At 54.3% G+C, this 14,423-nt stretch overlaps 1 protein-coding gene across 2 annotated transcripts; it reads left to right on the top strand.

Moving 5' to 3' along the window:
* Window positions 1–9,440: 9,440 nt before the first annotated feature.
* Window positions 9,441–13,459, top strand: LY6E (lymphocyte antigen 6 family member E). 2 transcript variants are annotated; one of them, XM_043879512.1, is made up of 4 exons: window positions 9,441–9,624; window positions 11,928–12,096; window positions 12,422–12,541; window positions 12,623–13,459. In XM_043879512.1, exons 2-4 carry the CDS (start codon window positions 12,045–12,047, stop codon window positions 12,841–12,843), a joined length of 393 nt encoding a protein of 130 aa, XP_043735447.1. In that variant the 5' UTR covers window positions 9,441–9,624; window positions 11,928–12,044; the 3' UTR covers window positions 12,844–13,459. The 2 variants fall into 2 exon arrangements, with proteins under 2 accessions (XP_043735447.1, XP_043735448.1); XM_043879513.1 differs by having other exon boundaries at window positions 9,442–9,624; window positions 11,996–12,096.
* Window positions 13,460–14,423: the final 964 nt, after the last annotated feature.

Here is a 14,423-nt window from a genome sequence, read left to right as displayed (position 1 = left end):
GTGTACTGTGTGTGCTCTGTGTGTTCTGTGTGTGCTATGTGTGCTCTGTGTGTTCTGTGTGTGCTGTGTGTGCTATGTGTGCTCTATGTGCTGTGTGTGTCTGTGTGCTGTGTGTACTGTGTGTGCTCTGTGTGTTCTGTGTGTGCTCTGTGTGTTCTGTGTGTGCTATGTGTGCTGTGTGTGCTCTATGTACTGTGTGTGTCTGTGTGCTGTGTGTACTGTGTGTGCTATGTGTGCTGTGTGTGCTATGTGTGCTGTGTGTGCTGTGTGTGCTCTATGTGCTGTGTGTGTCTGTGTGCTGTGTGTACTGTGTGTGCTATGTGTGCTATGTGTGCTATGTGTGCTGTGTGTGCTATGTGCACTGTGTGTGCTCTATGTGCTGTGTGTATCTGTGTGCCTGTGTGTGTCTGTGTGCTCTGTGTGTGCTATGTGTGCTGTGTGTGTTCTGTGTGTGCTGTGTGTGCTCTATGTGCTGTGTGTGCTATGTGTGCTCTATGTGCTGTGTGTGTCTGTATGCTGTATGTACTGTGTGTGCTCTGTGTGCTGTGTGTGCTCTATGTGCTGTGTGTGCCTATGTGTGTCTGTGTGTGCTCTATGTGCTGTGTGTGCTATGTGTGCTCTATGTGCTGTGTGTGTCTGTGTGTGCTCTATGTGCTGTGTGCTCTGTGTGCTGTGTGCACTGTGTGTGCTATGTGTGCTGTGTGTGTCTGTGTGCTGTGTGTACTGTGTGTGCTATGTGTGTCTGTGTGTGCTCTATGTGCTGTGTGTGCTATGTGTGCTGTGTGTGCTATGTGTGCTGTGTGTGCTCTATGTGCTATGTGTGTCTGTGTGCTGTGTGTACTGTGTGTGCTATGTGTGCTGTGTGTGCCATGTGTGCTGTGTGTGTCTGTGTGCTGTGTGCACTGTGTGTGCTATGTGTGCTGTGTGCACTGTGTGTGCTATGTGTGCTGTGTGTGCTGTGTGTGTCTGTGTGCTGTGTGTGCTATGTGTGCTGTGTGTGCTCTATGTGCTGTGTGTGTCTGTGTGTGCTCTATGTGCTGTGTGTGCTATGTGTGCTGTGTGTGCTCTGTGTGCTGTGTGTGCCTGTGTGTGTCTTTGTGCTCTGTGTGCTGTGTGTGCTGTGTGTGCCTGTGTGTGTCTGTGTGCTCTGTGTGTTCTGTGTGTGCTATGTGTGCTCTGTGTGCTCTATGTGCTGTGTGTGTCTGTGTGCTGTGTGTGCTGTGTGTGCTGTGTGTTCTGTGCGTGGTCTGTGTGCCATGTGGACATGTGTGCTCTGTGTTTGGTGCTGGAGTCCTGTGCACAGGGTTGCTGGCCTCATGTGTGCGTGCTGTGTGCTCAGTGGAGCTACAGCGCCAGGCATGCATAAGGGCATGGCCAGGGCAGCCCTCCAGCTTCCTTTTCCCCAGAATGTTGCCCCACCCTGGGCCTGGTCCAGCCTGGGCAACAGAGGAGAGGCGAGGGGCACCAAGAGGTGTGGGCAGTTCCTTTGGCCCCAAGGAAGCAAGTTAGGGGCTGGGGACCCTATGTGGGAGGAGCCACCCGTGCCCACCCAAAACTGGAAGATCTGGGCGAGATTCCCCACCCACCTTCCTAGCCACTCCTGCAGGCGGGGGTGGGGGCATCCTCCGAGGCAGGAGGAGGCAACACCTGTGCTGCAGAGAGCCAATTCCTAGGGCCGCCCTCAGGGTCACAGGGCCTGGTCTCTGCTGGCCCCTCCACAGCCTCCCTCCCTTGGAGGGAGATGGCAGACGTGAAAACCCACTGGGAGCCGGGCCGCACTCACCCAGGATCCCTCGATCTCTGGTGAAGGGAGGGGAACCAGGGACTCCACTGTGACTGTGCAGTGAGGCTGAGCGGTCAGCCTCCCCCAGAAAGGGGCTGCCAAGCTCAGCCAGGACAGGGTTGTGGAGGAGGGAGCTGGGCAGTGTACAAGTGGGGAAAATTTGAAGGCTGGGACCCCCAGGAACTGAAGTTAGTGCCCTAACCATGCTGGTGATAACAACTGAGTTGGGAAGTGGAATTAAAAGCACAGTCTCTTGCAAACGCAGAACACCTGTGTGTGTGGATCGTGTTGTTGAATCAGCATTCACCAGAGTGCAGTGTATACCACAGGCCGTCCGCTAAGCTGAGAGACAGCAGAACTAGATAGGTCCTCTGCTCACATGGGTTCTCCAGATCCACAGTAACTGGCCCCCGACTTGACCTGCAGTGCTGACACCAGCTCACCCCAAATTCACCTTGTAAAGGAGTCAATGCCATCCCAAGTTAGCTCAATTTTCAAGAGAGCATTCACCACGACCAGTTTTCTAAAGTGATTGTTCCAAGAAATGAGAGATGAGAAAGTTCCTTCCTTTCTTGCTCCAGGAAGAACAGGTTTTTGCCTTGTTTTAATGTGTGCCCCTTACGTGCAGAGAGTAAGGACTCTCTGCCTTCCTCTGTGCTTGTCCTACTCCTCAGTGCCATTCAAAGAAGGCAGGATCAAGCTCCCATCTAATTAAATCAAGTTCATTTCCACTTGACATGCCATTCCTTTTTGCAACTCAATGCTTTTATTACCTAAATAACTCTCTTTCCTATAGAGAGTTGTATTAATAATAAAGCATCTGAAAAATAAATGCCATGAACTGGGGCTTTAGCCTTAAAGCAAAAATGGATAGAATCAAAAATATCAAGTACCTGCCACACAGCAAGAATTTATATGTGTTGATCATAATGAAACCAACTGGTGTCATTCTAGAGGGCTCTGAAGCACTCCAGCACCATAGTCCTTTATGTCTCAGCACAGAAAAGAACTCAGCAAGAGGCCAAGTAATAGATAAAAAGTGATTTATTAGAATAGGACACTTGTGAGGTTTGTAATGGGGCAGATGAGAAAAGCAGCACCCTGAAAACTTACTGAGCTATAGTTCTATAATCAAAAGAAAAATATGGATGAGGCGGGGGGTGGCTGTGGGGGAGGGGGAATGGGAAGACCCTCTTTCTCTTGAGTAGACGTCATGCGTCCATCATCAGCTCCTCCTCCAGGTTAGGCAGGACAGTTTTCTTGTCCCTACATGGTCAAGGGAGGTCCACAAATTACTGTTTTTCATGTGTGCAGAGAGCATGGCCTAGGGGTCATTAATGTGCTGACCTCACAGGCAGTTTGTGAGACTCATGCCACCATTATTTTCTTGTTTGGGAGGCATGTCTTGTGCTTCTATTGCATGGTTTTGTCATTAAGCAAGCCTGCTTCATTTTGTGGTTAAGCAAACCTGCTTTCTTGAGTAATCACTACTTACAGGGTTCTCCCACAGAGAAAAAACTACTTACAATCCCCTAGTGGGATTAACTATGTAATCATCTACTTATCCATTTACTGTAGCCCTAAGAAGCTGCTCCCTGGACTTGAAGTCCTAACATTCCCAGCAAATAAAATAACTCTCTACTGTCATGTTGTATTTTTTAGTCAACAGTTTTGGTGACAACAAAGGGCCCGGGAGCAGACTCCTCTCCTCCGCCTGAGCTCCAAGAACAGCCGGAGTCTTGGGGTCAGCAGAGGCCCCCTGTGCCCATCTGCCTCCTCAGGGTCCAGACAGATGGACAGAGTCTCTCCTGGTTCTCAGACCTCCTGTACTGACTGATGATCCCAAGTTTTGTTTGTTGAGCTAGAGCAATTACCTGCCCCGCTCTGTTGAGGTTACCGAGGAATACAAAGGGCTCTGTTGAAAGAAACCGAGTTTGCTCCATTGTAGGAGGCTGAACAGTCTATGCTGAGTAGTTGGGTAAGGGCCTGATTTGGCGCGTTTCCTCAATTCATCTGCCTTAACAGAATTTGTTGGGATAAAAGTAAAGATATTTCATGAGAGCTTTGCTCTGAACAAAAGGGACAACACTCCTCCCCTGCTGGTTATGGTTTTCCCAGGTGACTGAGAAATTTATGTGGGTGAAGACTGAGTCCTCAAAACATGCGGTGGTCACATAGGCAAAGTCACTAATTAATTAAAACACTTGCTTGCCCTGGGGCTGCAAATAAGAACTGGCCATTCATTCAGCAATTTGAGCAACCATGGTGGTCTTAGACTACCAGAGATAGACTCTGAGACATGTAAAATGAGCTACAAGGCCTCTGGGGTGACTCCTGGAAGAATCAAGCTCACAAGCAGCACACAGGTCCATAATCTCACTAGTAATTTTATCCCTGATGAATTCAACACAAAATGTGAAACAGATCAATATTGTTTCATAGTTGCAATAAACATACCATACTAAATCAGGAGGGAAAAAAATGTGAAACAGAATCTCTCAAAAACAAAACAAGAGACAGCAGAAAATCAACCTCTGACTAACATCCTAGCCAGAGTAATGTACAACATATATGGAGCTCATACTTGCAAGTACCTAGTTGGTGGTGGTGGTGGTGGTGTTCAGTTGCTAAGTCACGTCTGACTCTGCAACACCATGAATTACAGCACATCAAGGTTCCCTGTCCTTCACTAACTCCCAGACTTTCAAACTCATGTCTATTGAGTCAGTGATGCCATCCAACCATCTCATCCTCTGTTGTTCCCTTCTTCTCCTGCCCTCAATCTTTCCCAGCATCAGGGTCTTTTCAAATGAGTCGGCTCTTGGCATCAGGTGGCCAAAGTGTTGGAGCTTCATCTTCAGCATCAGACCTTCCAATGAAAATTCAGGCTTGATTTCCTTTAGGATTGACTGGTTGGATCTCCTTGCAGTCCAAGGGACTCTCAAGAGTCTTCTCCAGTACCAAAGTTCAAAAGCATCAATTCTTCAGTGCTCAGCCTTCTTTACGGTCCAACTCTCACATCCAGAGATGACTACAGGAAAAACTAGCTTTGACCGTATGGACCTTTGTTGGCAAAGTGATGTCTCTGCTTTTTAATATGCTGTCTAGGTATTTAATATGCTGTGTTGTCAAAGCTTTCCTTCCAGGGAGCAAGCATTTTTAAATATCATGGCGTCACCATCTGCAGTGATTTTGGAGCCCAAGAAAATGAAGTCTATCACTACTTCTACTTTTTCCATGAAATGATGGGACTAGATACCAAGATCTTAGTTTTTAATGTTGAGTTTTAAGCCAGCTTTTTCACTCTCCTCTTTCCACTTCATCAACAGGCTCTTTAGTTCCTCTTCATTTTCTGCCATTAGGTTGATATCATCTGCATATCTGGCTCAGTCTCTTGTGGGGGTCAGTGCTTCATTGCCTGGGTCCTGGTGCACACAAGGTTTTGTTTGTTCCCTCCAAGAGTTTCTGGTGGGCAAAAAAGGTCTTAATAATGCAGATAACCATGATGATGTGGTCACTCATTAGAGCCAGACATACTGGAGTGGGAAGTCAAGTGGGCCTTAGGAAGCATTACTACAAACAAAGCTAGTGGAAGTAATGGAATTCCAACTGAGCTATTTAAAATCCTAAAAGATGATGCTGTGAAAGAGCTGCACTTAAAGTGCCAGCAAATTTGGAAAACTCAACAGAGGCCACAGGGCTGGAAAAGGTCAGTTTTCATTCCAGTCCCAAAAAAGGGTAATGTTCAAACTACCAAACAATTGCACCTATTTCAAACGCTAGCAAGATAATATTCAAAATCCTTCAAGATAGGCTTCAGCAGTACCTGAACTGAGAAATTCCAGATGTACAAGCTGGATTTAGAAAAGGCAGAAGAACCAGATATCAAATTGCCAACATCCACTGGATCATAGAGAAAGCAAGAGAATTACAGAAAAATATTTACTTCTGCTTCACTGACTGTGCTAAAGCCTGTGATTGTGTGGATGACAACAAACTGGAAAATTCTTAAAGAGATGGGAATACCAGACCACCTTACCTACCTCCTGAGAAATGTGTATGCAGGTCAAGAAGCAACAATCAGAACCAAACATGGAACAATGGACTGGTTCAAAATTGGGAAAAGAGTACATTATGGCCATATATTGTCACCCTGCTTATTTAATTTCTATGCAGAGTATATCATGCAAAATGCTGGGCTGGATAAACCACAAGCTGGAATCAAGACTGCCAGGAGAAATTTCAACAACCTCAGATATGCAGATAACACCACCCTAATGGTAGAAAGCGAAGAGGAACTAAAGAACCTCTTGAGGAGGGTGAAGAGGAGAATGAAAAAGCTGGCTTAAAACTCAACATTAGAAAACTAAGATCATGGCATCCAGTCCCATCACTTCATGGTAAATTTTGTTGTTCAGTCACTCAGTCATGTTTGACTCTTTGCAACCCCATGGACTGCAGCATGCCAGGCTTCATTCACCGTCACCATCTCACAGAGCTTGCTCAAACTCGTGTCCACTGAGTCTGTGATGCCATCCAACCATCTCATCCTCTGTCATCCATTTCTCCTCCTGCCTTCAATCTTTCCCAGGATTAGGGTCTTTTCTAAGGAGTCAGCTCTTCAATCAGGTGGCCCGAGTACTGGAGATTCAGCTTCAGCATCAGTCCTTTCAATGAAAATTCAGGACTGATTTCTTTTAGAATTGACTGGTTTGATCTCTTTGCAGTCCAAAGGACTCTCAAGAGTCTTCTCCAACACCACAGTTCAAAAGCGTCAATTCTTTAGTGCTCAGACTTCTTTATGGTCCAACTCTCACATCCATACATGACTACTAGAAAAACCATAGCTTTGACTAGACGTACCTTTGTCAGCAAACAATGTCTCTGCTTTTAAATATGCTGTCTAAGTTTGTCATAGCTTTTTTTCCAAGGAGCAAGTGTCTTTTAATTTCATGGCTGCAGTCACCATCTGGCAAATAGAAGGGGGGAAAATGGAAACACTGGCAGATTTTATTTTCTTGGACTCCAAAATCACTGTGGACAGTGACTGCAGCCATGAAATTAAAAGACGCTTGCTCCTTGCAAGGAAAACTATGACAGACAGCATATTTAAAAGCAGAGACATCCACTTTGCCGACAAAGATCTGTATAGTCAAAGGTATGATTTTCCCAGTAGTCGTGTACAGATGTGAGAATTAGACCATAAAGAAGGCTGAGCACCTAGAATTGATGGTTTCAAACTGCGATGCTGAAGACTCTTGAGAGTTCCTTGGACTGAAAGGAGATCAAACCAGTCAATTCTACAGGAAATCAACCCAGAATATTCATTGGAAGGACTGATACTGAAGCTGAAGCTCCAGGACTTTGGCCACCTGATGTGAAGAGCCAACTCACTGGAAAAGACCCTGATGTTGGGAAAGATTGAAGGCAGGAGGAGAAGGGGATGACAAAGGATGAGATGGTTGGATGGCATCACCGACTCAATGGACGTGAGTCTGAGCAAACTCCGGGAGACAGTGAAGGACAGGAAAGTCTGGCATACTGCAGTCCATAGGGTTGCAGAGTCAGACACACCTAGAAACTGAACAATAACAACTACATGCATAGAAAAGAGCTAAATTTCTTAACTTGGAATATCTGCTTTTCTTTAATTAAAAATGATCTTTTGAAGTTCAGACTACCTGCCCTTTGTTGCAAATTTCTATATAACATGGCACACACACACCCCTTGCCACCCTGGTGGAGTTCTCTCAGGGTTACTTGAGATGCAGACATCCAGGCTTCCTGCCTAATAAAACAGAACTCTCAACTTTCAGGTTGTGAATATCCTTTAAGTCCACAGGAGGGAGGGGAGAGGGAAAGGAAGCAGAGAGAGAGGCAGATGTATCTTCAGAATGACTAGATGCAGAAGTGGGAGACACACACCTGGCCATTCCAGCAGGTGTCAGGTGGGCAAGCAGCAAGTCCCCAGAGCAAGAGGTTGAAAGAGGGAGCCTGAGTTGTCCCTGCCCCCGCCCCCCAGGGCTGGGTGAGCCTTTAGGAAAGCCCCCTGGCATAACTTTGGTTGATGAGCCTGGCTATACCAAGCCTATGGATACCAGGCCTGGATATAGACCCAGAACTGTCATGGGTTCAAGGGCGTGGCTTTCTGAGTGCAGCAGGCTAATTAGGCCACCCCACCCCCACCCTATCAGACAAGTCCGACTGGAGTGTGGGCTGAAACCAAGCATCAAGCTCAAGGGAACCAGCTGGGCTCTTTGCCTCAGTTTTCAGGTTATGTTGGGTGTGGCCAGAGCTGGTGCAGTCCCTGCTCCCCAGACCTGAGACCCAGAAGGAGACTAACCAAGGGCCACGCCTACGGCATGTGCCTGGGCCCGAGCGTTGTGTAGTTCCCAAGGATGTCATCATACCTGAACTGCGACATCTCAGGACACACAGAGTCTCACCTTCAGCCTCTAAGGAAAAAGCCCCAAAGCCTCTCCAAGTTGATCTGTCCCACTCTCCTGTCACCTGGACATCACAGAAGACCACAGAAGCGGAGCCCCCGCAGAACTCTGCACACACAGCCCACTCACCAGGTAATCACACACACTCACATCCACGCATAACCACATGGTGCCCAGGGTACCCCCACCCTGCCCACAGGACTGGGCCTCTCTTACAGGGTCCCTCTTCCCACCCTGCCCCATCCTGACCACCCTGCCATCCTGCCTCAGCCCCTCCCTCTTGCCACCTCTCTCCGCGGGTGTATGGTTAAGAAGCCACTTCTCCTGTGCCCTACCCCCACCCCCCACCCCCGTCACCATAAATGTCACCCAGAAAGGGTGTGAGAAAAGGTCAGGTGACAAAAAAAAAAAAAAAAAAAAACAGCTCCAACAGGAAATGTGCTGTGAAAGTAAGAAGTGTGACTACTGGGGGCGCTCCACCTGCCTCCCCAGCGCAGGCAGGCAGGCAGGCAGGCGGTGCGCGGGTCTCCATCCGCCCCCCGCCTCCCCGCCCCCAGGAGAAGCAGGGGCAGGGCCGGGGCAACTACAGAAGCTGGCCTGGCTCACAGGCCCGGGAGGCATCGGGCCAGGCCAGAGCTGCACACCGTGGATGCTCTGTGAACGGTTGTTGAAGCACAGGCAGTTAATGGCACCTGAGACAGAACACCAGAAAGGCACTGACGCCAAACCCAGGAAAGCCCGCTTCATTAAGGATGGTCGGGGGCCTCTAGGCTCCGCTGGGAGGGTCAGGTCCGGCTGGCTTTGGGACCCAGCCCACCCCAGCCGGCTGCAGCGGAGCACCCAGGAGGCTCACGAGTCCTCCTGGGCGGAGGGTTTAGACACCCGTGCGGCCGGGATCTCCAGCCGGTCCGCACTGTGGTCCACAACCACTGCCCCGAAACCCCCTCCTCCACCCCTGGATCCTCATCCCGTCACCTCCCCCCACCATGGGACGCAGACGGCCGGCGCGGGGAAGGCCTCCTCTCAGCCTCCTGGCCGCCCGCACTCCACTTTGAAAACGGGGTTCTGGGCACCGCCGCCTCGGCCTCCTCGGCCGCCTCCCCTCCAATGTGCTCCACCGGAAAAGTGTCGGGCCACCTGTGGGCCTCCCCCACCCCTGCCCCGGCTGCCGCGCTTGCGCGCGACGCCCCCGCCCCCGCCCCCGGGACCAGACTGAACCTCGGCAGCTGGCGCTGCGCGGGGGAGAGGGGCCGGCGGGCGGGGCCTGGGCCCCAAGCCGCGCCCCCCGCGCTCGAGCACCGCCTCTCCCGCCCAGACTGCGGGCTGCGGCGGGCTCCGGCTACGGGGCAGTTTGGGCTGCTACGCCGCCAGGCCAGGTGCCTCCGTCCGCCAGCGGTAAGTCAGGGCCCGGCCGGCCCGGCGGGCCGGGGCGCGGGTATGGGGCCCTCCCCGGCGCGGGGAGGGAGCGGGCGAGTGAGGCCCTGGGCAGGCGGGAGGAGCCTGCGGGAGGGAGGCTAGGGGTCGGGGCTGCGAGCGGCCGGGCCCCAGGGCTCGCCTGCCCGCCTGGCCCCCCCGCTCCCCGGCCCTCCTCAATATTTCCGACGGACGAGGGCGGGAGCGCTTGGAGACTGCAGCGGGCTGGGTAGTCCCGGGTTGCGCAGGCGCCGGGGGCCCGTCGCCCAACTCTAGGTTCCCCCACGACCCCTCACGTGGGAACTGGAGAGAGGCAGCCTTCCAGACTTGAGCGGGCTGGGATCTTGGCGGCTGGCAGGAATGAGAGAGTTAACTGCCCTGGAGGGTGACCACGGGGACGGGAGCCCGCCACGGGAAGAGGTGAAAGCATCTTGTTTGGCATAAATTATGCAAGCACTGGAGATGCCTAGGAGCCCACTCCCTACGCTGGGCCGCCCTTCCTTCCCTGGGGCCCAGGACCAGCTCCTACCTCTCTTGCCGGCGCAGAGTCAGTGAGTGCCAGGCTTCGCCAGAGGTTAGCCCGGTTCGTGCGCCTGGCAGACAAGTACACAGTCCGCGATTGGCCGAACCCCAGCCCCAAACTCACTGGCTCCTCTCAGGGCTCCTTTCCGCGTGACCCCACTAGTGTGGATACGTTAGTGTCCAGTGCCTGGACTCAGCCCGCTTGGGGGGAGGGGCAACCTGGCAGCAGGCAGTGGTGATGCTGGCCGTGCCAGCCGGGGCCGGCGGCTGTGGGCACCAGAGCTTCCTTCAGGACCGCTCGGAGCGCCTCCCGCGGGATTCTCACTTTATGGAGGAGGAGAACGAGACTTCTTCCTCCCTGAACTGCCTGGATCCGGGCACAGGCCCCAGGGGGGCTTGGCGCTGTTCTTGGACATCTGCGGCTCCTTCTCTGCGCCCTAGGACGTCAGCCCTTGGGCAAGAGAGACCTGAAGCCCATTTTCAGGATCTCCGCCAGCCCCTCCCAAAATCTGTCCTCTCCTTGGCATTCTCCTTCCTCCCAGTGCCTAGAAACTAGTGCCCTCCCCCACCCACAGCTCTCCCCTGCAGAAAGCACCAGACTGCTCCTCCCACACCATGCCTGAAACAGAAGTCCAGAACCCCAGCTGGTCTCATTCTGAGAGCTTTCTCCACCCCCTGCTAAGGATCTTTGCCCAAAGGAGTGTCCTGGAACAGGCCAGCCCCCAGGGGCTTGCCCCCATCCGCCTGAGCCTGGGCCTGTTCCCACTGAGGTGACTGGTGGCACACTGCTGGGTCCCCCTGAGCACCCCGCGCCGCCGCCCCCCCCCCCACCCAGCCACCAAGAGCAGCAGATGCTTCTGCAGTCCTTGTCTTCAGTGCTGCCCCTGGACAAATGGGAGAGCCCTGTACTGGCTCCCCCAGCACAGAAGCTGCCCCGGGGATGCTCAGATAGATAAGCCCTGTGCCCCCAGTCCAGCTCTCGGACTCCATGGCAGGCATGGTACTGGCCCCATGGAAAGTTCTGGATGCCGGTCAGCTAATATTACCAGCCACCATCCCTCCAGGGCCCTTGAACTCGAGAAACTGATAAGAGGCCAGACGAGAATTCCAAGCAAGGCTTTATAGGCGCTGAAACTGCAGCACAAGGAAGCAAAAACAAGAAGCAGGTGCCCTCACCCGCTCCCCGAGAGGAGCTGCTTCCGTCCTGAAACGGAGTGACAACAGGGGCGGGTCTGTGGGGGAGGCAGGAGGCATCGTTTAGGTGGTCTGTCCCCCTGCTTGGTACTGTGGGGGGATCCTGAACACCACCCTGCTTGTGCTCCCAGCACCTCAAAAATGTAGTTTGTTTGTGGCTTCTTGTATCCTTTTGCCCAAGGGGTGCATAGGCATTGTGATTTTTAGTCACTTGTAGTTTCTTTGTATTGTGTTGCTCACTGGGACGTTTGTCCAGGTGCAAGCACTCTGGTAGAGGACCCCAGGTCCTAGCCTGTCTCACCCACACTGCCAGGACCACAGGCAGGGCCCTCTCCCTTTGCCTCCCTTTCTGGGAGATTCTGAAAACCCTAATGACTTCCCTTATCTGACCTCTATCCCCCCTCCCCCAGCAGCAAGTGCCACAGACTTGAGGAAGGGTCTCAGCCAGGAGCCTATGCTGAGTGAGGGGTGGGTTCGGAATGGAGCAGAAAGACCCATCTGCACTCTGGCCTTGCTTCTGGCACCTCCCGCCCCCCATCTACAAAGTGGGGTTGCCAACTGTCCCCCAGGGCCAACAGCTCTGACCCCGTTGGAAGAAGCAAGGCCCGCCCCCCAGCACACCGTCTCTTTGGAGCAGGGCTGACTTCAGCTTCCTGAGAGCCCAGCCAGACGCCTCTCCCTCCAGAATGAAGGTCTTCCTGCCGTTGCTGCTGGCTGCCCTCCTGGGCGTGGAGCAAGGTGAGGTGCCCCGGGCCCCAGGCCTCCAAGCCGGCCGTGGCTGTGACACCGGTGCCACTCACTGCCTCCCCGCCGCCCATGAGGCGTCACTCCTGCCCCCACCTCCCCTGGAGGCCTCAGGCCTGCCCCGACACTTGGACATCACTGGAACCCCTCCAGGGCCAGGGTCTGGTGTCCTTGTTCTTACAGGTCTCCAGCCTGGGCCCCGTGTGCCATAGGGACCCCATCAGTGCCTGCGCAAGAGGGGGTGCCCTCGAGCCTCTGGGTCGGGGCTGGGAGGGGGCACCGGCAGCGCCCCTGGCCTGAGACCACGTCCGTCCTGCAGCCCACTGCCTGATGTGCTTTACCTGCCAGAATCAGAAGAGCAACTGGTACTGCCTGAAGCCAACCATCTGCTCCGACACTGACAGCTACTGCGTGACGACCTCTACCTCCGCCGGCCTGCGTGAGTGCGGGTGCGGGGTGGCCAGGCTCCCCCAGCTCCCGCCACCCTCCTCCACTCACAGCCTCCTTTCCCGTGGCGCAGCGGGCGTGGTGGACTTGGGCTACTCCCTGAGCAAGTTCTGCTCCCCGATCTGCGGCTCCACGAACCTCAACTTCGGCGTGGCGTCCATGGACAGGTCCTGCTGCCAGAGCTTTCTGTGCAACATCAGCGCGGCGGACGGCGTGCCGCGCGCCAGCACCCCTGTGCTGGGCCTGGGGCTTCTGCTCAGCCTGCTGGCAGCTCTGCTGTGGGCTAGACCCTGACTGCCCGGCCCAGGCTCCCAAAGCTCAGGAAGGAAGGAAAGCCCAGACCCAAGAGAACCTCAAAGCCGCCACCTCTGACTCCTCACCCTGCTAGTCCCACCTTCTTGGCCCTGGGTCCCCACAGGCAGGCCTGGCCCCCTGTACCCACACCTGCCAGCTCCCCTTACCTCCAGGTCAGCCTTGCCGGGGGAACCTGGGAACGGAGCCTGAGCGTCCGCGAGTCAGAACCGAGTCCCAGGGACGCGCTGGGAGGGGCTCCTAATTCCAGGCCCTCCCTGCCCCCAAGTGCAGAAGATGTGCTGTGTGGACAGGTGTGTGGTCCATGCGCCCAGCTGGGCATGTGTGAGTGTGTTTGGGGGAGAGGTGGGGGTCAGAAGTGTGTCTGGAGCCCCAAGTGCCAGCACAGAGCCCCAGTCCCTGGTATCTCTGCACATGTCCTTGTCATTTCACTCACTTAGAGGGTGGCCCTTTGGGGAGACAGGGCTTCCCCTGTTCCCAGGTCTAGGCTAGCAACCCAGGAATCTGCTCCCACCCCAGATCCCACAGCCACCCACCCCCTCCCTCCACCCCACATTCCTGCTGCTTCATTGCCTCAAATAAACACATTTCCACCCTTTCCGGCTCTGGTGTGGCCCTCAGCTTGAGATTACCCCTCCCGTCGGGGTCCTAGTAGGGGGGCAGCAGAGATCCAGAGCCTCAGGTATAGAGGGGTCTGACGGTTCCCTGTGATGGGCCGCCACCCTGAAGCCCACTCGGAGGCCCTGGGGGAGAGGGGTCACCCAAGTTCACAGCTAGCTGCCCTCAACCGGGTGGGATCATTTGATCCTCAGGACAGGACTGGAGTGGACAGGGAGACTGGGGCGGGGCAAGGGAGGTGGTCAGCCCAATTCTAGATGGGAGGCAGGACCCTCCAGAAGGAGGGATGGGATTGGAAGGGAGGAGACCACCCGGCACATTCTGGGACTTGGGTAGGGCTGCCTGGGCCAGTCGGGCTGCAAAGGACACACAGCATGGGGGGGGGGGGGGGGGGGGGGGGCACGCAGGAGCCGAGTAAGGGGGAACAAGGCCCCTGTCTCTAGGGCATGTGAGAGGGACTCCCCTGGAGAAGGGCTGAGGTGCTTCTCCCCGAGCAGCAGCCCTCCCTGCTCATGCCTACTCCCCGGCAAGCCCCACTGTGGTCTTCGGCCAGCCATGGACCCCTAGCGTTTGCTGTGGGGCCTGGGTTCTAAGCCAAGGGGATTCTTTTGATTAGGCTGGTGGCCCAGGAGCAGCGGATCCAGGACTGCAGGGTGGCGGGAGTGAGCGCAGCACAGCTTGGCCCAGGCTGACCAAAAGCTCCCATGTGCTTGAGTCCAGAGTCCAAGGATCACTGTGAAGCAGGGCAAGGCAGTGGTCACTGCGGGGCTCAGGTTCTGGCCCATGTCCTGGGCCCTGGTCACAGGGGCGGTGAGCAGCTCAGCAGAGATGGGCCCTGTGACACCACGAGTGCAGTGTCCTCATCATTGCCACCAAGGAAGACTCCAGCCAACACTTGAGGTTGGGCACCAAGGCAGTGATAGAGCTCCAAGGAGGGACAAGAG

The sequence above is a fragment of the Cervus elaphus genome, chromosome 21 (assembly GCF_910594005.1).
Source record: "Cervus elaphus chromosome 21, mCerEla1.1, whole genome shotgun sequence".
In the NCBI taxonomy this organism is placed as follows: Eukaryota; Metazoa; Chordata; class Mammalia; order Artiodactyla; family Cervidae; genus Cervus; species Cervus elaphus.
This window is presented reverse-complemented; position numbering and strand designations above follow the sequence as displayed.